This window comes from Octopus bimaculoides, chromosome 1 (assembly GCF_046866305.1).
Source record: "Octopus bimaculoides isolate indiv1 chromosome 1, ASM4686630v1, whole genome shotgun sequence".
Taxonomy (NCBI): Eukaryota; Metazoa; Mollusca; class Cephalopoda; order Octopoda; family Octopodidae; genus Octopus; species Octopus bimaculoides.
This window is the reverse complement of record NC_142928.1, coordinates 115,756,393-115,777,678: the sequence shown is the minus strand read 5'-3', so window position 1 is coordinate 115,777,678 and position 21,286 is coordinate 115,756,393. Positions and strand designations below refer to the sequence as shown.

Below are 21,286 nucleotides of genomic sequence, written 5' to 3'. Positions count from 1 at the left end.
AATAATCCTTTCTACTATATGCACAAAGCCTAATATTTGGGGGAGAGAGAACTAGTCGATTTCATCGACCCTGCTGTTTTACTGGTACTTATTTTATCGGCCCAAAAAAAGATGAAAGGCAAAGTCGACCTCGATAGAATTTGAACTAATAATAATAATAATAATAATAATAATAATAATAATACTTTCTATTATAGGCACAAGGCCTGAAATTTGCGGGGATGCAGTAAGTCGATCACATCGACCCCAGTGTTCAACTGGTACTTATTTCATGGACTCCGAAAAGATAAAAGGGAAAATCGACCTCGGCAGAATTTGAATTCAGAACAGGCGAAATACCGCCGAGCATTTTGCCCGGCGTGCTAACGATTCTGCCAACCCGCTGCCTTAATAATAATCCTTTCTACTATAGGCACAAAGCCTGAAAATTTGGGGGAGGAGTTAAGTCGATTACATGGACCTCAGTACTCAACTGGTACTTATTTGAAATTAATAAATGTCTCTTCTTAAAAAGTCTGTAAACTTCTGGAATGCACCTTGTAATATTGTTTTCTTCCAATGTCGGTATCTTTTATTAAAGTTTAGTATTAGTAAGTTTTCTTAAGAACTAAAATTTTGGATCTATCTGAAAAAAAAAAAAAAATGAGATAAAAAAAATGATTTTTAAACTTTCAAAATTATTATTACTTGCGGTTCGCATTAAAGCATTTATGGAAATGTGCTCTCCGTAGTAAGTGATTCACAGCCTTTATAGCGTAGTAAGTTTCACATTTAAAATTTTTTCGAGATATTATAATCTCCATAACTTCTGCCCAATTTAATGAGCAGTAGTACTTCATTTCTGGATGAGATGATGTGGTCCAGAATAATACAAAAGTACTGTTTATGTGGAAAAACTTGCTCAATAAGGAAAAGGATATAAATTTGTTTCCCTTGGTCTTATATAAATTAAATACCTCCGAAAGTATGAAAATCTTTCGAAAATACTACTTCTATATTTTGTTTGTATGTTGTATGCTTTTATTCCTTTTGGAGAAGAAATGGTCTACTGTGGCTTTGTTTTCAAGGATTCTGGAAACTGTATGCTAATATATAATTTTTGTTTGCATAATTTGAAACTGCGATTAATATTTTGTTAATATTCTTCCGCTAAATAATATTCCAATTATACCTCTCCTATTTAAACTTCATATTTTGTGAGAAATCTGGCATTTATGTTTTCTGGAATTTAGTTTCAAGTAAAATAGAAATCAGACCATAAATCATGCTAACGAAGAACTTCTATTTTGTTTTATGCACTGATAGGTTCATAGGCGAATGTTGACTTCTTTCATAGGCACAGTTTCATATATATATTATAGTTAATAAAAAGCTCTTTACTTCGTGCTTTGATAACGAAAATTTGGGATGTTACTGAAATGATTTCATATGAAAATAAAAATATTTACTGAATATAACTCTATTTGACACTTTAAAGAAACACTAAACTACTATTTCTTAAATGAAATGGAATGTCGTCACTTTCCTTAATCGCATTATTAGTTTGAGTGAAGTGAAATAGTTGCTTCTGACAATGGAAGTTGTGTTGTCTCTTTTTGGCTCTACGTTCGACACTCACTGCAAAAGAATATTGATTTCTTTTGAAAAGTTGGAAGGTTAAGCTGTGCAAGTGTTTGGTGCTGTACTATTGCTACTGACAAACCGACAAAGTATTGATTTCTATTAGTTAGACAACAGTTTTATGTTTATAAGGAAAAGTAAATTGAAAATCGGGCGATGTTGGTGTAAGTGAAATGAAATAGATTTGATTCGGAAATCTAAACCACGTAGGGCTCTCAATCGACATTCGTCGATATTGACAACTGAATTCACAGAAACACACACACACACACACACACACACACACACGCACACGCACACGCACACACACACAGATGGATAGATAGATAGATAGATAGATAGATAGATAGATAGATAGATAGATAGATAGATAGATAGATATCCAAGCATGGCTGCGTGGTAGGCGCAGGCATAGTTGTAAAGTCAAGAATCTCGCTTTGCAACCATGTTTCGAGTTCGGTCCCACTGTGTGATATCTTGGACTAGTTTCTTCTGTTATCAATACCTTTTAAGTGAATTTTGCAAACGTAAACTGTGAGGAAGCGGGTCATATATCGGTATATCATGTGTGTGTGTGTCTGTGTGTTTGTATGCGTGTGCGTTTGTGTGTATGTGCGTTTGTATTTGTAGTTTGCTGTGTTTGCCCATTTCACTCAACATCTAGTGTTGGTTTGTTTACGTTCCGTAACTTAGCGGTTCAGCAAAAGATACCGATAAGATAATTATCCCCCCCCCAAAAAAGTGCTGGGGTCGAATTTTTTCAGTCAAACCCTTTAAGGCAGTGCCTCAGCACGGCCCCTATCCAATTACTGAAACAACTAAATGCTGAAAGATAAAATAAAATTTCTCACGGCACTTGAAATTTAAAAGAAACTATTGTGGAAGCATTTATATTAATGCTTCTAATTCGAAATTGATAAAATAATGTAACAAACAAGGGCTAGGCTCTATTTTATCGACTAATGCCTATTAATGTGTCTCCTTAGTCAAAGCTCTCTTACCAGACAGATGAATCTAACAAGAGTACAGACGTTTGTTTATAGAAGTCAACAAACAAACTATTTGCTGGAACGTACTCATGTCTGCTAAACATAATAACTCATGTGGTGCCCACAGAAATGGGAGAATTCAAACCAAAACAAAACTGTTCATTCTCAATATATCCTGGCAGATTTGAACATGAATATCTGTTCGCTTCTGTTTTCATCCTCTCTTTATAAGATGTGAATTCATAACTCACGCGATTCACCGGTGTAAGGGGATTGAGAAGACATACTGCGGGGCCCAAAGACTCTCTACACAGATGAGTCACATGTGTTATGAACACTCATCGTCTAAAGGGAAGCGATGTTAATCTTTGATGAAAAACATGCTCGAATCTGTCAGGATGTATTGAGAAGGAATAGATGCGTTATTGTATGCATCCGCCTGTTCTGCGTGCACCTCATCTGTTATAATTATTGGTATTATTATTCAGAATATACTGAAATGATGGGGAAATTTTATCCAAAAACCGCAAGTAAAAAAGAAAAGAATGATTGTACCCGATCAAGAATTTCTAGAAATCGATATTAGCTCCACAACTATTCTACGAAGGCATATCTCACACAGTTAGTCACAATATCAATCAGCTAAGCAGTAACTTGACAATTTTTGTCCTACGGGGAAAAAAAATGAAAATAGCCAGTTAACCTATGCCCTGCATATTCAATCAATAAGTGGACTGACAAAACTACAGTTAACTTTCTTAAGATTCACTTTGTTAAGTATCTACTTTATGTTGGTTTTATTTCGAAAGATTAGACCAGCTTTCGTTCTGTGATTTACATCAAAGAATGAAATTTATGATCAAAACGAATTTTATTTTATCTTTAATCTCTCCACCATAATTTATTTAAATATCTCATATGTAAACTGTAGTCTTCCGGATTTATTAGATAGTTTTAAGCTAAAATATAGCCCATAGCATAATAAAGACGAAGAGTCTCAAAGAATAAACTCTCTTATTTTGAAGGAAATTGTTGCTAGCTAGTGATAGCAAGGTCGATAATATGTTGAAATATCTTTACTGCTTAATATCTATGGCCAAATAGCTCAGTATGCTTCACATCAAATAAACATCATCAAATAGTTATTAGAAATGCTGACAGTACGAGTAGTGACTAAATAAGAAATGTTTTATTAGTTTACAATATTGAGATCAAGTTGTGATAAAAACCTAGAGGGGTGTATACTACCCTTAAAATAACGTGAACGATTCATATTCCTTTTCACAAATCTGAAACACCATTTTTGTTCGTGGAAAAGGCTATAGAATATCAATAGATAAGTTACAAAACAATATACATTTCTAGTTTTCAGAGTTACGGTTGAAACACAACTTTTGAAATAATTTAATAATAATTAAATCTGACTGATAGCTATAAAGGCGCCCGATAATAAAACAGCACTACGTTATTTTATTTCGTCCTTTTAATAACACATTTGTCATATATGTACAGTCAGGAGTGCAGATGTACATACTGAAATGCAAAAAAAACCCAAAAAACAACAACCAAATAATGAACTGAAAGTTAGGTAATTGCGTTTATTTAGGCTACACGAAACTTATGAGATCAACGTATTGTCTATCGAAAGAGTGCTCTGTGGTACAAGTAAATGCCGATTAAATCATTTCAAACTTTTCCGATTTCCCTTATCAAAACAGTTAGAACTTGTGCAACAACGTGACATATAAGTTGTCACCTGAGAAGAGGACTTTTATGCCCAAGAAAGAGAGTGTATTTGATAGAAATTGTTGAAATACATATGTACTTCATATGAGTAGCAAATTGTGGAGGATGGTACTCACTGTACATGGATCTAGTTAGTTTGAATCACAAAATCAGCCCACTTTTAAAACGACATGAAACAATCTGAAAATTTGTCATATTAAACATTCATTTCTTATTTAGGATCTAGTTTGGTTCACTCACAAAATCTGCATTTTTTTCAAGGAAGTAAAAAATCTGAAAATTGGTTATCTTGATGCAGTTTTCCACGCTTATTCCTATGAAACTATGAACTTCAAAAAAATTTGACACACAAATTTTTATTTTTAATTCGTGGTTTTAAAATACAGACGGTTCGAATCTACCAGTCATTTCTCTTTATAATTTCCAGATAATTTTTTAAATACTTCAAACTCAAAAGTGCGTAAATATATTTACTCGAAACAGCAGTTAAAAATTAAGGAAATAAAGTTTTGGGCGATCTCTTCTTATGACTGACTTTTATTCCATTATTCTAAAATCTGAAACTTATACATTTACATGTATAAATGCATTCAGAAACATACAAATAAATACACACACACACACACACACATTTTTACAGAGTTAGTTTTATACCCATTCTTGTATATATATAAATATTTCGACATATACACAACTGTGCCCCAAAGATTTGCTTCTTCATAAACGTGAGAAAATTAAATACTTATTTTCTACAAATATGCTTCAGATCATATAGATTCCGATTAAATTGGAATTCATTGTGAAAACCATTTGTCCCTACAGGAATTTTAGAAAATTCACACCATTAGGCTTTGTTGTGTGTATATATATATATATATATATATATATATATATATATATATATATATATAAACACACACACACACACACACACACACACACACACACACACACACACACACACACATATATATATATATATATATATATATATATATATATGTATGTATATATACGTGGTTGTATACGTATTGTTTTAATTATATCTTTATACACACACATACACACATAAAAACTGGCACATCGTCGGTACGGCAATCACAAGTATCCAAAACGTCTTCCCCACTCTTCCAACTTCGTTTTTCCACTTCAAAAGAATGCTTTCCTCTACTTGGATTATATGTCGTACCGCTGCAAGGCTGTCTGTCTGCTAATATTGCTGATGGACATGCAGCATGTTACTGGCATTTCACATATAAAGTCCAGGATTATGTGAAAAAGTGTGAAGACCGTCAATTGACTTTCTTCCATAAAAGTATTAAAAATTATTTGGAAATTATAATGAGAAACTAATGGTAGATTCGGACTGTCCGTATTTTAAAACCACGAATTAAAAATAAAATGGGTGGGGTGCATAATCAAAGATAGAATCGAAAAGACTGTTTTGAAAATTCGTAAAAATAAAGAGGTTATGAGGGGTTTTAGCAAGTGCTTACAACATAATTCAGCCCATTCATATATATATATATATATGTGTGTGTGTGTGTGTGTGTGTGTGTGTGTGTATGTTTGCTAGTGTCTGTTTTTCCTTTAGCTTTTGTTTACTTATACACATCAACAAATGAGCCAATGAAGTACTCTTTGTGTGGTTGTTCAATTTTCTAGAAGTTACATCCAATTCTCCCTCATAATCTATTCTTGTTATTATTAAGGAAAGGGAAAATGTTTACTCCTCTCCATTAAATTTAATATTTTTGGTTTTGTTTGGCTCTATGAATTTAATTTTTTTAAAAATATTTCTGCCCATTACTTGATACAGGAAATTGGAAAATCCTGACCAAAACAGAAAAATTCTAACTTGATAAATAATATAGAGAGAGAAAGAAAAGGTTCTGTTTTCCAAAGCCAAAAGATGTGCTTTTAGCTGGGGTGTAATTTTATAATTAAAACAAATTCAAAATTTAAATTTCAGAACATAAGACTTAGCGCATTATCTGGTGTATAGCCGCAGTTCAAACGGGTACAAAACCTAAAACAAATGTGTGTGTGTGTGTGGGGGGTGTCTTTAATAGCCAGTGGTCAATTTATGTTCAATCGCAGAAAGGATTCAAAACGACAACGTACGCAATCATTATACATACAAACATACCCATACATACTCACACATACACAAATACATACCTATCAGCCACTCGCAAGAGCCAGTTTGATCCAAAATTCTGACCACCATTCTTTATATTTGCACACAAACACACACGTATTCAGCTTTTCGCTTTTATTCATTACTTTTTTTTCCTTTTAATTGTCTATCACTATTCATCTGTCTTTGTTTTTTGTTTTTGTTTTGGGGTTTCGCTTTAGCGACACCAGTTACACTTGGTACCCGGAATTTGCTTGGTGTCGTCAAAGTGGCAAAAGGGATTTTTAAGTTTCTGAAAATTTGAAACAAAAAGGCATGTTTTTTTTAAACTGACTGTCGCCGAGATATGAAAATATGGCTACTACTCGTTAATTTGAAATTAAACTTACCAAAGACGAGGGTCTTCCAGCGCCCCCTAGCACCCCCTAGCGCCCCGAAGTTTCTTAACGCCCTCCTTGTGCCTCTTTGCTCCAAAAAGCCCCTGTTGAGAACCTTTGGCTTAGAAGATATTTAAGTAGCTCTAAAAGAAGTCATTTGAAAAACAAATTGTAACTTCTTGCTTTAAAAACAAGCTCTATTCTGCTGGGCTGTAATTTTAACATCCCACTTAAACAATACATGCTTGAAACTCCTCTTTTCCAAATTTTGTGCCACAATAGACCTATGTTAGCGATATTTGCCAATGAAGACAGCTGTGTCAGATTCAAAATCTATATTTTTGCTCTAGTCGAATCCTGCATTTAAAAACTCACTTCTCTCCCTTTCTGCTGTTTGATTTCTGAAGTTCTGATGTTCCATCTTTCTTCACTTCTATGATGACTTGTCACTAGTCAAGACTATTTGCGATTTGCCTCAGAAATTCGTACTTTCTAAAACCTAATCTTTATACTCCTTTTCTGATTTATTGCATGAGTTTTGAAATGAAGTTCTCAAACTTTTTGAGCCACCGTCACCCTCATAGCCATATAATATCCTCAGCGCCCCACCCCTATTTTTATGTATAAATAAATATTTTATATTTTACTAATTTATGTTTACTATGAATCATTTGATATTTGATATATTATATAATTTATATACAATACTATAATAATATTATAAATTCATAGCGTCCCCCAATCCATTGCCTTCCTCCCAATGCCGCCTTTTTCTCTACCGCCGCTCCCCGCACCACCTCCTTAGACACCGGCGCCCACCTGCACCCTCTGAACGCCCACCGGGGCGGTAGCGCATACCGGGGCGGTAGCGCCCACTTTGAGAACCTATGGTCTAGGATATAGAGACAAAACTAGGACTTTTGAAAAAGAATGGCTTAAAGAATGTTTTCTTCGTGGTCTCGAGATATAGTAAAAGGTTAGGTTCAAATACATTATCTCTTAGAGGGGTCGAAAGATCACAATAACAGGGAGTGACGTTGTAACATACCTATACACATATACATACATATACACACTCACACTTGCACATATACCACTCATATACCTAGATGCATGTATATGTATATGCGCATGCATATATAGTAATCTGATAAATAGATATGTAATGAATACATTAGGACGAAATAGTTAACAGACTTACAATATAATGTAGTCTAAAGCTAAGGATATTTAGGGTCGAGAAAATAAGTTAGTATATTAAGTTTAGATGGTAGGGTAATTTCAGGTTTTGTAACTATAATCGAAGACTACTTGGGATGAAGTGTAATAGCTGAGAGAAAATAAATTCAGTCAGTATAATATATATGCGCATATGTATACGTTAGATAACTTATAAGTTGGGTAAACTAAATTTTAAGACTGTTTTATTAATACAATGCTGGCATTTGACTATTAGTTCATTAAGCTCATTAATAAGATCCGATTTGCATCTCTGAATCGCAGGCACTTCGGTAGAACATAAGTAGCAGCCACCATCACTCCTTGATACCGTCCATATAATGGACCAGGAAGTGTAGTGATTTACTCCTTTAAATTTCCAGATTAACATAGCTAATGAAGTTGTGTGTCGTTTCTTCCTATCCTTAAAAGAATTCATTTACTTGATCTCGCCTTAAATTCCGTCGCCTTGCTTCCGATATAGTGATAGACTGTCAGATGTGAGAATGAAGCATTCAAACACTATGTTCTTACGATGGTGTTAGTTATCTTAATGGCAATTATCCCTATCTCTATTATTACATAAATGATCCTTTAAACTAAGTAGTAAAGAAAAAACTACAATTATTTTTATTATAGTTGGTGCAATATAAGATTCATAGTACAAATATTATTACTAATACTGGTAAAAATAGTTGGGCTAGGATTTGGTAAATTACAATGATTAATATTCACACTTAGGCCATAACTGATACTACTTAATTTCCTGTCCTTTATTATGGCAATATTATCTGAACGTATGCGAGTATATATACTTTTGTACATTTATATTGTGTATTCTTATTACTATCAGTTTTTACCATTGATTTTTTAATCATTATTTTTAATTATGAAATATTATAATAATATTTTGCTACTTCATATATTTTTTAAATTATATCATTCTGACCAGAGTCACTTATTAGGATATAACTTATCTTTCGATTCCTTTTGGTGTCCAGGCATTCATTATTCCTTCCATTCAAGACTGCAAATTGTGATTACTCTTTTATTTTATCCATCGCCCCACCCCTATTTATATCTATCTTTTCCGCCTGTACCTCTTTCTGCTGTGTCTGATCATTATGATCTTCTTTGAAGGTATTCTAAACATGCATATCGCAGTTGATTTGTGACCCTATGTACTCTGATAATTATTTTTGTTTTAGTTACGTTTTACCTTCTCGATCAGACGATTGCTTGAAAATGCAGACTAATTAGTGAATCCAACTTCTAAAATAATCACATCTATTGATAACTGTTGTGAAAATGTTCGACTCCGATATATATTGTACGTTTAATACATGTCTATGAAAAGATTTCTATCTCAGACAAAAACCACGCCATCATGCTTTTCGGCGGTTATACACGTTTAATATGATACACAAATGGTGATTTTAATTTAATACTGTTTCAATCGCGTTCATCGAATTTTTTACAATACGGCAAGCTTTCCGCAATACCAGTGAATATATTATTCCCTATTTCGAAATATATCGAAGCGCAATCTCCGTGTGAGCATGTGACAAATAGGGACACGGCAGTGGCAAACCCCAAGTCGGGGAAAGCGCATCTGTTACTCTTATGAATTACCTCTGCGATGACGTCCGTCTCGCTCCGATATAGAAGTTGTATTTTAAAGACAATATGTCTATGAAGAAATATTCTCTCAGACAAAAATCACAGTATCATACCTTACAACTGTGTATGATACACAGGTGGTGATACATACATACGCATACATGCATGTACACATGGACACAATCTTTACATGAGAACAACTTCTTTTTAAAAGAATGTCCAATAAACTAAATAATACCTATAGATCTAAAAGCAAAATAAATACCAAGAGAGCAAAATGTTTTGCTTTTATCTCCTATTTATGATGAAAGATGGCGGATATATTTATTCAAGTAGAAATAGTAATCAGTCTGCAAAGACAGGAGTAAATGTATGTGTTAATTTCTGTAACTTCCAGCCTTCGATACACAATGATGAAAAATTCCAATATCTTCAAAATATACAAACCATATGTCATTTTCTCTCAACTCCTTTTATTCGATTTCCGAGCATTTCTATTTATTTTCTTTATTCATTATTATATTTCTACTTATTTTTAATTTCTGTTACACTTTTATTTTTGCATTTGTATTTGCTGTTTAGTTTGATATATCAGACGCTATTATACATTACGGTTAAAAAAAAATCATATTATCTTGGTCAAAATCAATCCCTTGTCAATGAAGTAAAAACTTTATATAGATTTTGACAGTTATTTACATTATTCCACTTCATTTTCCATTTCTGATTGTAACGATCCCAGTAATGATTGTTATAAACAGGGTAATAGATAATTTCTTTACATAAAAAGACTTGTCAGTCCGCCTCATGATTCCAACGAACAGAATGGAGAAGGTGTTGCCCTGGAGGATGGGCATCCCAGTTCATACATTCTACTAAAGATATCGGAAAAGTGATAGACGTCATTCGATCTTATTTCCTGGGCCTCATAACCCTGATGTCTTAAACTTCTTGGTAACTTTAATCAGTAAGTTACATCATTTATATCACAAAAATTTTGAAAAGCATGTAAATTGCACTATCACAAAACCTTCCTCTAAATTTATGATTTTAGAATATTAATCTAAGAAATAATAATGTTTCTGTGAAACTGATCAGAAATGCAATATCCTTGGCTATCTTTAGTTTATAACCTATTAAGAACTAACTGCCCTTCTTATCTTTAAACTTACAAATGCCGATTCGTTATCCGTGACTGATAGAGCATGACAACGACAAATACGTGCCATAAGTTTCAATGACATCATTCACAGCTCAGAGGTGTAATTTCATGCACATTTTCTATAAGGGCAATTTATTTTCTGAGACAGTATCCACAACGAAGGTCATTCAGGTTTGCGTGTACAGGAAAGTATTAAATATAACTAAATTTTAATCATCGCTGCTTAGTGCCCTCTAATAAATTAGTTTCAGCTTGACAAAGCTTTGTACACATCGTGATATTTATTAATTGTTGTTTACGTATAAGAACGAGTGATTCGGTGACTGTAAAACGTAACGGCGGAGAAATTTTAGAAATGAAGTAGATATCCATCTATTAGGGTAAAATACCGTTATAGATGTAAAATATATGGGTTGCAAACTGCTATAGAGAATCGAAATCCGTACTTCTTAATTTTCGGCTGAGCGCTCTGTACCATTGAACTAAACGGTCCGTGACAAGAGATTTCGTCTTTTATAATGCTATAAGAGTATTTTACACGATCCTCCAATCTGTTTTCACAGCTATTCCCCAGCGTTCGAGATTTCTTCTAAAACACCAACTCACTCTGTGCTTCTATGTTTACTCTTTTAGTCTTTTACTTGTTTCAGTCATTTGACTGCGGCCATGCTGAAGCATCGCCTTTAGTCTAGGAATTCGACCCCAGTACTTATCCTTTGTAAGTCTACTACTTATTATTTCGGTCTCTTCTGCCTAACCGCTAAGTTGCAGGGTCGTAAACACACTAACATCAGTTGTGAAGCGATGTTGGGGGAAGGGACAAGCACAGACACGCAAACACACACACACACACACACACACACACACACACACACACACACACACACACACACATATACATATACATATACATATATATATATACATATATATATATATATATATATATATATATACGACGGGCTTCTTTCAGTTTCCGTCTACCAAATCCACTCACAAGGCTTTGGTCGGCCCGAGACTATAGTAGAAGACACTTGCCCAAGGTGCCAAGCAGTGGGACTGAACCCAGAACCATGTGGTTGGTAAACAAGCTACTTAGCCACTCCTGCGCCTATAAAGTTGTTTATAAAAATGTTCCCATGTATTGAAATACATTTTAAGCAGTAGAACACAATCTGATATAGAATTCAATACGTTGAGGAGAGATGACACAACTGTTTATTATATCAAAATTTGACAATTTACTTTGAGATTTGTACAGCCCGGAGCGAAATTCACAACAATCTATCAACTTTTGATGTAGCAAACAGATATGTATGTATGCATGCACAAATGTACGCAAGTACGTATATAGTACGTTTGTATGTATGCATGTATGTATGAATTATACATTTATGTGTGCGTGTGTTTATTGCATATATATGAACTTGTACTTCATTTTCGCGTATATAAATGTGTACATGTTTAAATAGCAATTAGACAAAAATGAAGATCATGTTGTTATGTGGGTTGCTTAGTCTTAGAGTTTTAAAGAGACAGAATTACTTCTCCAGATAATTCAGTAGATGAAGATTTTAGAAATTTGTCATATTAAATTACCTTCTTTGATTTTTGTAGTTGCTAAATTCACAGTCCTGAGAAGTTGATATGTCAGAAAGCATAAAAATATTCTCCGAACCAATGGACATAGAGAAAAGGGAATTACTACTATATATTTTCACTACTCTAATTTACGAAAGAGGGGTATTTATATGAGTTAAGACAGAAAATATTTGAAAGTAACTACAAAGAGAAAGAGCAGGAGAAGTTCTACAGGATGCATAATAAATCTATGTAAAAATCATATGCTAAGTACCCACCTCTAAAACCCATTGAAGAAATATTAGGTTTCTTACGGTTACTCTGAATTAGATTAAATAAGATTAAATTGAGTTAAACTAGGTACAGTAGTAGAGACTAGATTAATGATTGTAACCCTGAATAATATTATGTAACAATATAATCTTAATTTTTTATTTGATTGCTCTGCGATTAAGGCACCAACCAATCTACTGATAAACTCGGATTCACAGTTTGTATAAATCATCCGATAGATTTAGCATTTACAGATTCTTATGTTCCTCAATTAACATTATGTTAGCCAGGTTTTAACGCATCCAATTCCGTCAAAGTCAGGCTTGTGCTTCATCCTTCTGGGTTCGATAAACTCTTCGGATAATAATCGGGTAGTACTAGTCATGAAGAAATAAATTTTACATTTACAGCTAATGAAATAGACTTTACATTTTCTCTTTATATTCAATGATGTTTCGTCTGGCGGGAATATTGTTGATCAAAAGACCTTCACAAACTTACAATTTCATATTTTATCTATCCCGAATGAATACACAACGACAGATGGCAAAGATTTATGGTACATAAAATCAATTGCAACTTTGAATAGAGTAACAATTAAAATATTAATTATAAACTATTTTAACCATATCATCCATATGGGTGGCAATGTTTCCAAATATTTCTTTTCGCAATTTCAACTTGGTTTGATTCAGAATTCCATTTCGTGTAGAAGGGAACGCATGTTGTATAACCCCATCGTGTTTTGAAAGGTTTCCCTATTTTCGCAATTACTTTTTGGTTACAATAGGCATTATTATGCTTTCTTCCAGCTTCATTTCCATCCGCTGTTGTTTGGTGTACTGCAATTACTGTATTAGTGGCATCAATAACAGTAATGTTTAGTGTAATGGCAAAATATACTAACCAGTTATCATAATGGATACGTCCTACAACTAGATCTGGTAACAAATGCCAGGGAAAGTGGCGATTTGTTAGGAAATAGTCTAATGCAATGCCTTTCATCAAAGAACCAGATTTAGCGACTTCAGCCACATTTTCGAGCCTGTCAATTGTTCGACCGTCTGTAAAATTTACATTTGTCCTTCGTCCTATTATTAATAAAGGGCCGTTCTTAACTCCTGTTTTATTGACCGATTCAAGAGTTTTCGTAAGGCCTTGATTGAAAATAATATCACTATTAGCAAAGCCGTAAAAATCAGAGTTTTTGAAAATTTTTATTACATCAAGTATCATTGATTTCAACACTGGTACTTTTCCACAGGCAACTTTTGGAATGGGTTTAATGAACCAGCCGTGTTGTATTAACATTTCCATGTTTTCTCTGTATTTTTCGTTTATTCGGAATATCTCAGAATCTTCCATATAGGCAACAGGTTGCACTAACCCTGGCCATAGAGACCAGAGTTGCCCAGTATTTTTGTGAACTTTCTGCTTTTCGATTGAACTTTTCCACGATGTCGTTAAAATTAAGAGCTTTTTTTCATTGTCTATTTGGTCACGAGTGAAGATATTTATTCTATATTTTTTTATGTCCATGTTGTAAATCCAACTGATATAGTAGACCATAAACAGAGCAAAAACAAAAGAGCATATTTTCAATGGTATTTTAAAGGCCATCTTCGGTTATTTCAGGAATCTGAATAAAAAAAAGTACGTGAGAGAAAATTAGCAAAATGTGAATTAATTTTAGCGATTAAACGTGAATGAAGATTTCTTTTAAAAAATCAGCTTATGGATTTGAATAAAATACAGTCAAGATTTAAAAGTTACATTTACGAATAACTTTCCCTTTATAAACTGAAATACACAAACAATTTCAGGAAAAATTTGAACTCGAACTTCTTCCACCTTATTCGATGACGTAAAAAGAAAAATTAAATAACTGACGGTCTGGAACAAAGGTGGAATATCTCCAGAATTTCAAATATTGTGTTACTACACACACGGTAGTCTAACATTCAGAAAAACTGTATAATACTCTAGAAAAACTAATTCTTCCCAAAGGGATGCAAGTCCTCAGACAGTCGTAGTAACATCACTGAATCTATGCTAGAAGGTACAGCACATGCAAATCCACTATAGGCTACAACTTTCCATACAGTATCCCCGGATACCGTTCTCAAGGGGATATATCGATTATAACTTGTTGTTTCAAGTAAACTAACATGAATAATATTTACCTGTTGGCTGAAATCTGTTTACCTGATATTAAGATCGATGTTGCCATCAATTCTGAAAACCAAAAATAGATCTTTGATGAATAACATGTATTATATAAATGTCAGTAAATAGGAAGACGATTAAAATGGAGAAAACTTTCGTATCAGCAGTTCATGAAGATATTTCGAAAGAATCTACCTGCAGGTAATTATGGTTAGAAGGACTGGCAAATATTCTACCAATACTAGATATGAAGATAGAGCTAGCAGAATAGTATAATAGAGACAAAATATGGAATCCTCTTACAATGACTCTGAAACTGTGTAAACTATATGCCACGTACCAGTTTGTCCATTATTGGGTTTTGGTGTTTGGGTATTTTTAGAAATAACATAACTGGGCAAAGGTACGAAAAGTTCTTAATTTTCAATATAAAATTATATTTTTCATTACATGTCTACAATTTGTCTCTGATTTCCCAGTTTCCCAATTATATAAGAGAATGCTATCAATCAGGTCAGGCCTTTCGACTAAGTACAATGCTGTGAAGGGGAGGCTCAACATATAAGAAGATAGAGAACTATGTTGTCATGAATAGTTAAATTTTGTCAGTTTCAAGCAAGAATCGAAACTGAAGTGCAAATTGTTCTTACCGGGAGTCTCTCCTTGGGTTAAAGTGTTCGTCGAAGCACTTATTTTCTTATACATCCATAAAGACTGATACATCTCAGGAAGGAGGAAGTGAGTAAATTGTCTTGTTCCTACCTTTGCCAAAAATAATGATGAAGAGAGTGAAAACTATTAATGATGATATTAGTGAAATAGTTAAAAGGAACGTATAATATAAAACAGGAGATAAATATACCAATTATGTTTACTTCCAATCATTACTTTTCTAACTGCTAGCAATTCAATAATAAATCGTATTTGTCTGCAACCTTATTGCAATTACTCCAAAATATTACCTTGTCACACATTCTTAAAATAATTATAACGACAGAACGCAATTCGTTAAAAATATTCTAGAAGTGAACGGATTCTAATAATTACAATACTAAAATTATTGAGAAGAAAGAGAAATTTCTACTTTGTCATATATCCTGATCAATATATCTGCAAAATATCCTTCAGTTTCTACCTCATCTGCAGTAGCCAAGGGAATTACTGAGGCCAAAATATGCTCTAGCCTTTTATGTATAGTCCTCTTGTCTCCAGAAAATAAACCTGTTCTTATTTGAGGAATTCCTGATACTTGAGATTATCTCCCCTTCTCATATGGAGCTGGTCCTAGTTACCGTTTTGTAACTATGAAACACCATCTAGGAACAGAGATAATGTAAATAAAACAAGCATTTTTGTTGTGTGATCTTTGATATGCCTATATTTATTCATGCATGTGCACATACAGGTATATCTATCAACCTATCTATGTGTCTGTCTGTCTGTCTGTTTATCTATCTATCTATCTATCTATCTATCTATCTATCTATCTATCTATCTATCTATCTATCTATCTATCTATCTATCTATCTGCCTACTTACATCCCTACCTACCTACCTACCTACCTAAATATCTATCTATCTGTCTATCCCCCCTCTCTGTATATATATATATATATATATATATATATATATATATACACACACAAATGTACAAGCACACACACATAAACGATTATGTAAAGTCACATGTTCCAGTACATATGGACATATACAGACAAACGCTGTACGTTCGCTTCAAGAGAAAGAATCTCATCAGAAAATATGGGTGTAAATACTCTGTTAGATCATAAATGAGTGGAAGGACCGCAGTACGAATACGTTTCTGCGTCGTTACTATTCGCCGAATACGTAAAGCGAGACGCCGTTCATGGTCTCTACGAGCTGGTTGCTCTTATCTTTACACAGAATCACACTCTACATACATACATACATACATACATACATACATACATATATACACATGTACGTAAGTTTGTAGGTGTGGTTATATACAAATACATGTTCATCCTTCTATCCATGTATGTATGCATGTATGTATGGATGGGTGGATAGATGGATGGAAGGATGAACATGTACTTCTGTATAAAATCATATCCACATACATACCCATACATAGACACATATATACACGCACCCTGAAAGAAGCTGTTTCCATCCACAGAACCAGCAAAAAACCTCCAGAACTGGTTTATTAAGTCCGACAAATCTGGATTACCCAGTTGTTTCTTCCTGCTACGATCACATGAAATGAAACAAAAGTGATATTATTAAAAAGGCCTTTCTCTCTCAGTCTTCTTATATTGAAGGATTAAAGTCTTTTATTACTAATGCTCAATGCAAATTTTTGACGGTGTCTTAGATACAACAGTTGTGCTTTAGAGAAATATGTTTATAATTTATTAGACTTGATGAAATATTTGTATGTAATTCATGAATAAAATACGTTTCTGTTATAGAAATTAATTCATAATTTTAGCATGTTCTTTTTTATGGGGTCTTAAAACTCTAATAGAATATCGAAAATAAAGAAAACGAAGCACATATTTAAGAATATCAATTCATTACAGTGGATATCAAGCAACGCTGTACATCGATCAAGTTACTAGTAGCTGAAACAGAGTTGTGTTGTAATATTTTCGTGAAATTTTACACGCGTTTTACGGTCTAGTCAGGAGGAAATGACCTTCTTAAATCCCTCGGGCCAGGTGAAATTGACACAGTTTATGTTGGATGGATTTGGGTGAAGATGATATGACCCTAACTGCTTAAAAAATTCACTCTAGTAGCAATGTAACTCAAAGAAAGGAAGTGAGGTGACATTTCGTCTGTAAACCAGTCACTGGCAATTACTCGGATAGTTTTCTATTGACTTCTAGGGTGAAGGTGTCAAAGTATAACACCACTTCCTCATAGTGACATTTGGTCACTGATCAAGTAGGGGTATAGCCTGTTGAAGTAAAATACAGTGGGACTTTGTGTACCCCGTGACTGTTTCGGTTGCCGTGAAGGCTCAACAGGAATCTCGAAACGAGACGGCTAGCGGGGCTGGCTCCGGTGAATCAAGTCCTCAACAGTGGGTCAGATGGAGGAAGTTGTCTCTGAACCAACTCAACGACTGTGAAGGTGGGTGAAAGCTGCAATGAATCTGTTAACTATAATCGTCTTTGTTCTTCATTCCATTGGACCCAGTTGATGGATTTGTGAAGGACCATATGCTTCTTGAAGTGCAACACTAAATACATGCTAAACAAATTCATTTCGGTGATCAGGGACGGGTGACGGGAGCAGGCATGTGAGTTGCTAGTCAAAAACTAGCACGAAAGCGGTGAATATTCGATTTAGTCGTTCATCTTCGGGTAGAAGCAGAAAGGTGCTCGACAGCTATATTCACGACTGAGCAGTCCTATTTAGGATCAGCTCTGCTCACCCTGAATTGGGAGGGAGCTAGAAAAGTGCCCTAAAAATAGTCTGCTTCAATCCATCCCGCCTGAATAACCGCATCTAGAGGGATCACCATCCATGCGGTCAAAAAGCTTCAAGAAATAAAATTCTGAAATTTGGAACTCAGAACATTCGCAATATTATGGACAACCCAACTTTCGATCGACCTGAGATAGGAACCTCTTTTGTGGCTCGAAAGTTTCGCCGACTCGATTTTGACATCGTCGCTCCGAGTGAGACCCCCAGAGCTGGAGAGAGTCAAGTGAGAGGAGAAAAAGCTAATTACACCTTTTTCTGAATAACCAAGAATCTACAGAGTGAGTTTTGCCATCAAGAATAGTCTACTACCCAAGCTCATCGAACAATCAACCGAGAAAAGTGAACGCCTCATGACTTTAAATTCGCCTTCAAAAGAATTAACGTACCACCATCATCAGCGCTTATGCTCCAACTGTAGACGCTGAAGATGAAGTGAAGGAGAATTTCTATGCCCAACTCAACAACATTGTCTCGCCCATCCCCAAAAGCGATAAAATCATTTTACTAGGAGAATTAAATGCCAGAGTTGGGAGAGATCACAACCTCTGGAAAGCACCATAGGGAAGGAAGGAGGTGGCAAATTCAACGCAAACGGAACACTCTTGACAAAATGTGCAGAACATGACTTGGTGATCACTAACACCTTATTTTGCCAGAAAACCAAACACAAAGTTTCCTGGTAATATCCACGTTCCAAACATTGGCACCTGATTAATTATGTTATTGTAAGAGTCAGAAACCAACAAGACGTCATGAAAACAACTGCAGCCCCAGATGCCGATGTTTGTTGGAGAGATCATCGACTTATTTCATCTATCATGAGAATGATGATACGACCCAAGAGGAAACGTCAAACCGAAACAACACCAAGACTTCGAGAAAGTAGTGAAACTCTGTATAACACTACATGAAAGACTCAGCAGGAAGTGAAACTGTCATTATCTATTAAGGAACACTGTAACCAACGGAAACCCGTCATTGTGGACACCTGCAAATATACCATCGGATTCAAGACCAAGAAACACATCAAGCTTGATTCGATGAAAATGATGAGCAGCTCAAAAAATTTGATGTAGAAAGAAAAGCCTTCGTCGACACCCAAAATGATTAGAGATCCAATGCAAAATGCAAGCTATATCAAGAATGCGAAGCCGAAGTTCAGAAAACCACTCGAAACCTGAAAAACTAATAGTGGAGAGGCAAGGCAAAGGAAATTCCACAACTTGCAGATGCCAATGACACCAGAGGTTTCTTTAATGCCACCCAGACAATCGTCGGACCAGTGGTCAAGCCCCACTGAAAAGCAAGATAGCTCAAGCATCCCCAAGAATAATGCTGAGATCAATTTGAGGTGGAGAAAGCACTTCCAAGAGCTGCTTAATCAAGACACCAATTTTGATAGTGACGTCCTAGATTTCGTCCCACAACAACCCTTTGAAAATTCCTTAAGCAAGTTACAACCCTTGCTGAAGTGAAAGAAACCATCATCACTTTGAAGAACAACAAGGCTGCAGGGTTGGAAGGGATCTCCGCTGAGATTTCCCAGATCGGCGACAGCCTACTCCATTACCAACTGCACCAGCTCCTCATCAAGATTTGGACCAACGAAGAGCTACCATCTGACGTCAGAGATTCAGCTCACATGACTCTCTACAAGAAGACAAGAGAACGATCTGAAAGTGAAAATTTGAGGGGAATCCCTTTTTGGCAACTGTTGGCAAGGTCCTTGCTCAGATTATGAACAACCGCTTAAAACCATTGGCAGCGAAAATTCTTCCGAAGGCTCAAGCAGATTTTAGACCAGGGAACCATTGATATAATCTTCACCTTGCGTCAATTCATTGCGTTGGTACTACCGTGAACAGTATCAACCGCTGCACATGGCTTTCATTGATCTGACCAAGGCGTTCGGTTCCGTGTCTCTGGAACATTCTCTCCACTTATAGACACCCTCTAAAGTACATCCACATTCTAAGACTCTTCTATGATGACATGTTTGCAACTACCCTGGTCGACCAAAGAATATCTGACCCTTTCCAAGTAAAAACGGGTGTAAAGCAGGGATATGTAATCGCTTCAACACTTTTGTCATCTTCATCGCTACAAACCTGCACACGATTAAGGAAGATCTTCCATAAGGGAAACTTCAACTTTGTCCGTATCAGTTCCAAAACCAAGATATCTTCCACCTTCCTGATTGAGTTCCAATATGCAGATGACAATTGTATTGCTGTTCTTTCGGGGGGAGACCTTCAGCAGGTCCAGGTACTGAACGCCTTCAACCGAGCATACAGCACCCTTGGTCTCAATGTCAACTCTAAGAAGACCCATATTCTGTACCAAACACCCCCAAACAACCCAACCAGAAGAGCCGTCAATCAAGCTCAGAGAAACAACTCTCGAGGCTCACATCATCAAGAATCAAGTGAGATGGAGTGGGCATGTTGTTCAAATGTCCGATGACCGTTTACCAATACAGATCTATTCTGAACTGAATGAAGGAAAAGGGAAGAATGGAGGACAGAAGAGATACAGGCATCTGTTGAAGGTTAACATGAAAAAATATAACATCAATTTCAACAACTGGGAAGAAAATGCACATGACCGAAAACTCTGGAAATCCATCATCTGTCAAGGAATAACTACATTGGAGACAAACAAATGTGAAGAACTGGAAGACAAGCAAAAGAGGAATGAGACGCAACTCCAACTCGGACCAGATGTCCACCAAGGAATAACTTACCCAACTTGTAGAAGATGCTTCATGGTCCGAAATGGACTCTTCGACCACCTTCGAGTGCACCAACAACCCAACATGGACTACAACGAAGACCATCATCTTCTGCAATAAGAGCAAGATCATTAGCATATAGTAGTTCCCTTAGCACCCATTTTTTAATTCCTCTGTTATGGC

General features: G+C 35.2%; 1 protein-coding gene across 14 annotated transcripts in view; it reads right to left on the bottom strand.

The window, feature by feature from the left end:
- Positions 1-12,072: 12,072 nt before the first annotated feature.
- LOC106874944 (uncharacterized) overlaps positions 12,073-21,286 on the bottom strand; it is a 46,175-nt gene continuing 36,961 nt past the window's right edge. For 2 of the 14 annotated variants that reach the window (XM_014922864.3, XM_052969647.2), the window contains 5 exons: positions 21,116-21,214; positions 17,027-17,124; positions 15,543-15,650; positions 14,910-14,961; positions 12,073-14,365 (listed from right to left, as the gene is read on the bottom strand). In XM_014922864.3, the coding sequence (XP_014778350.3) occupies positions 14,353-14,365; positions 14,910-14,961; positions 15,543-15,650; positions 17,027-17,124; positions 21,116-21,189 (345 nt within the window). In that variant the 5' untranslated portion in view covers positions 21,190-21,214 and the 3' untranslated portion in view covers positions 12,073-14,352. Of the gene's footprint in view, positions 14,366-14,909; positions 14,962-15,542; positions 15,655-17,026; positions 17,125-21,115; positions 21,215-21,286 lie in introns of all 14 variants that reach the window. The other 12 variants (XM_052969688.2, XM_089356388.1, XM_052969694.2 and 9 more) reach the window with 7 other exon arrangements.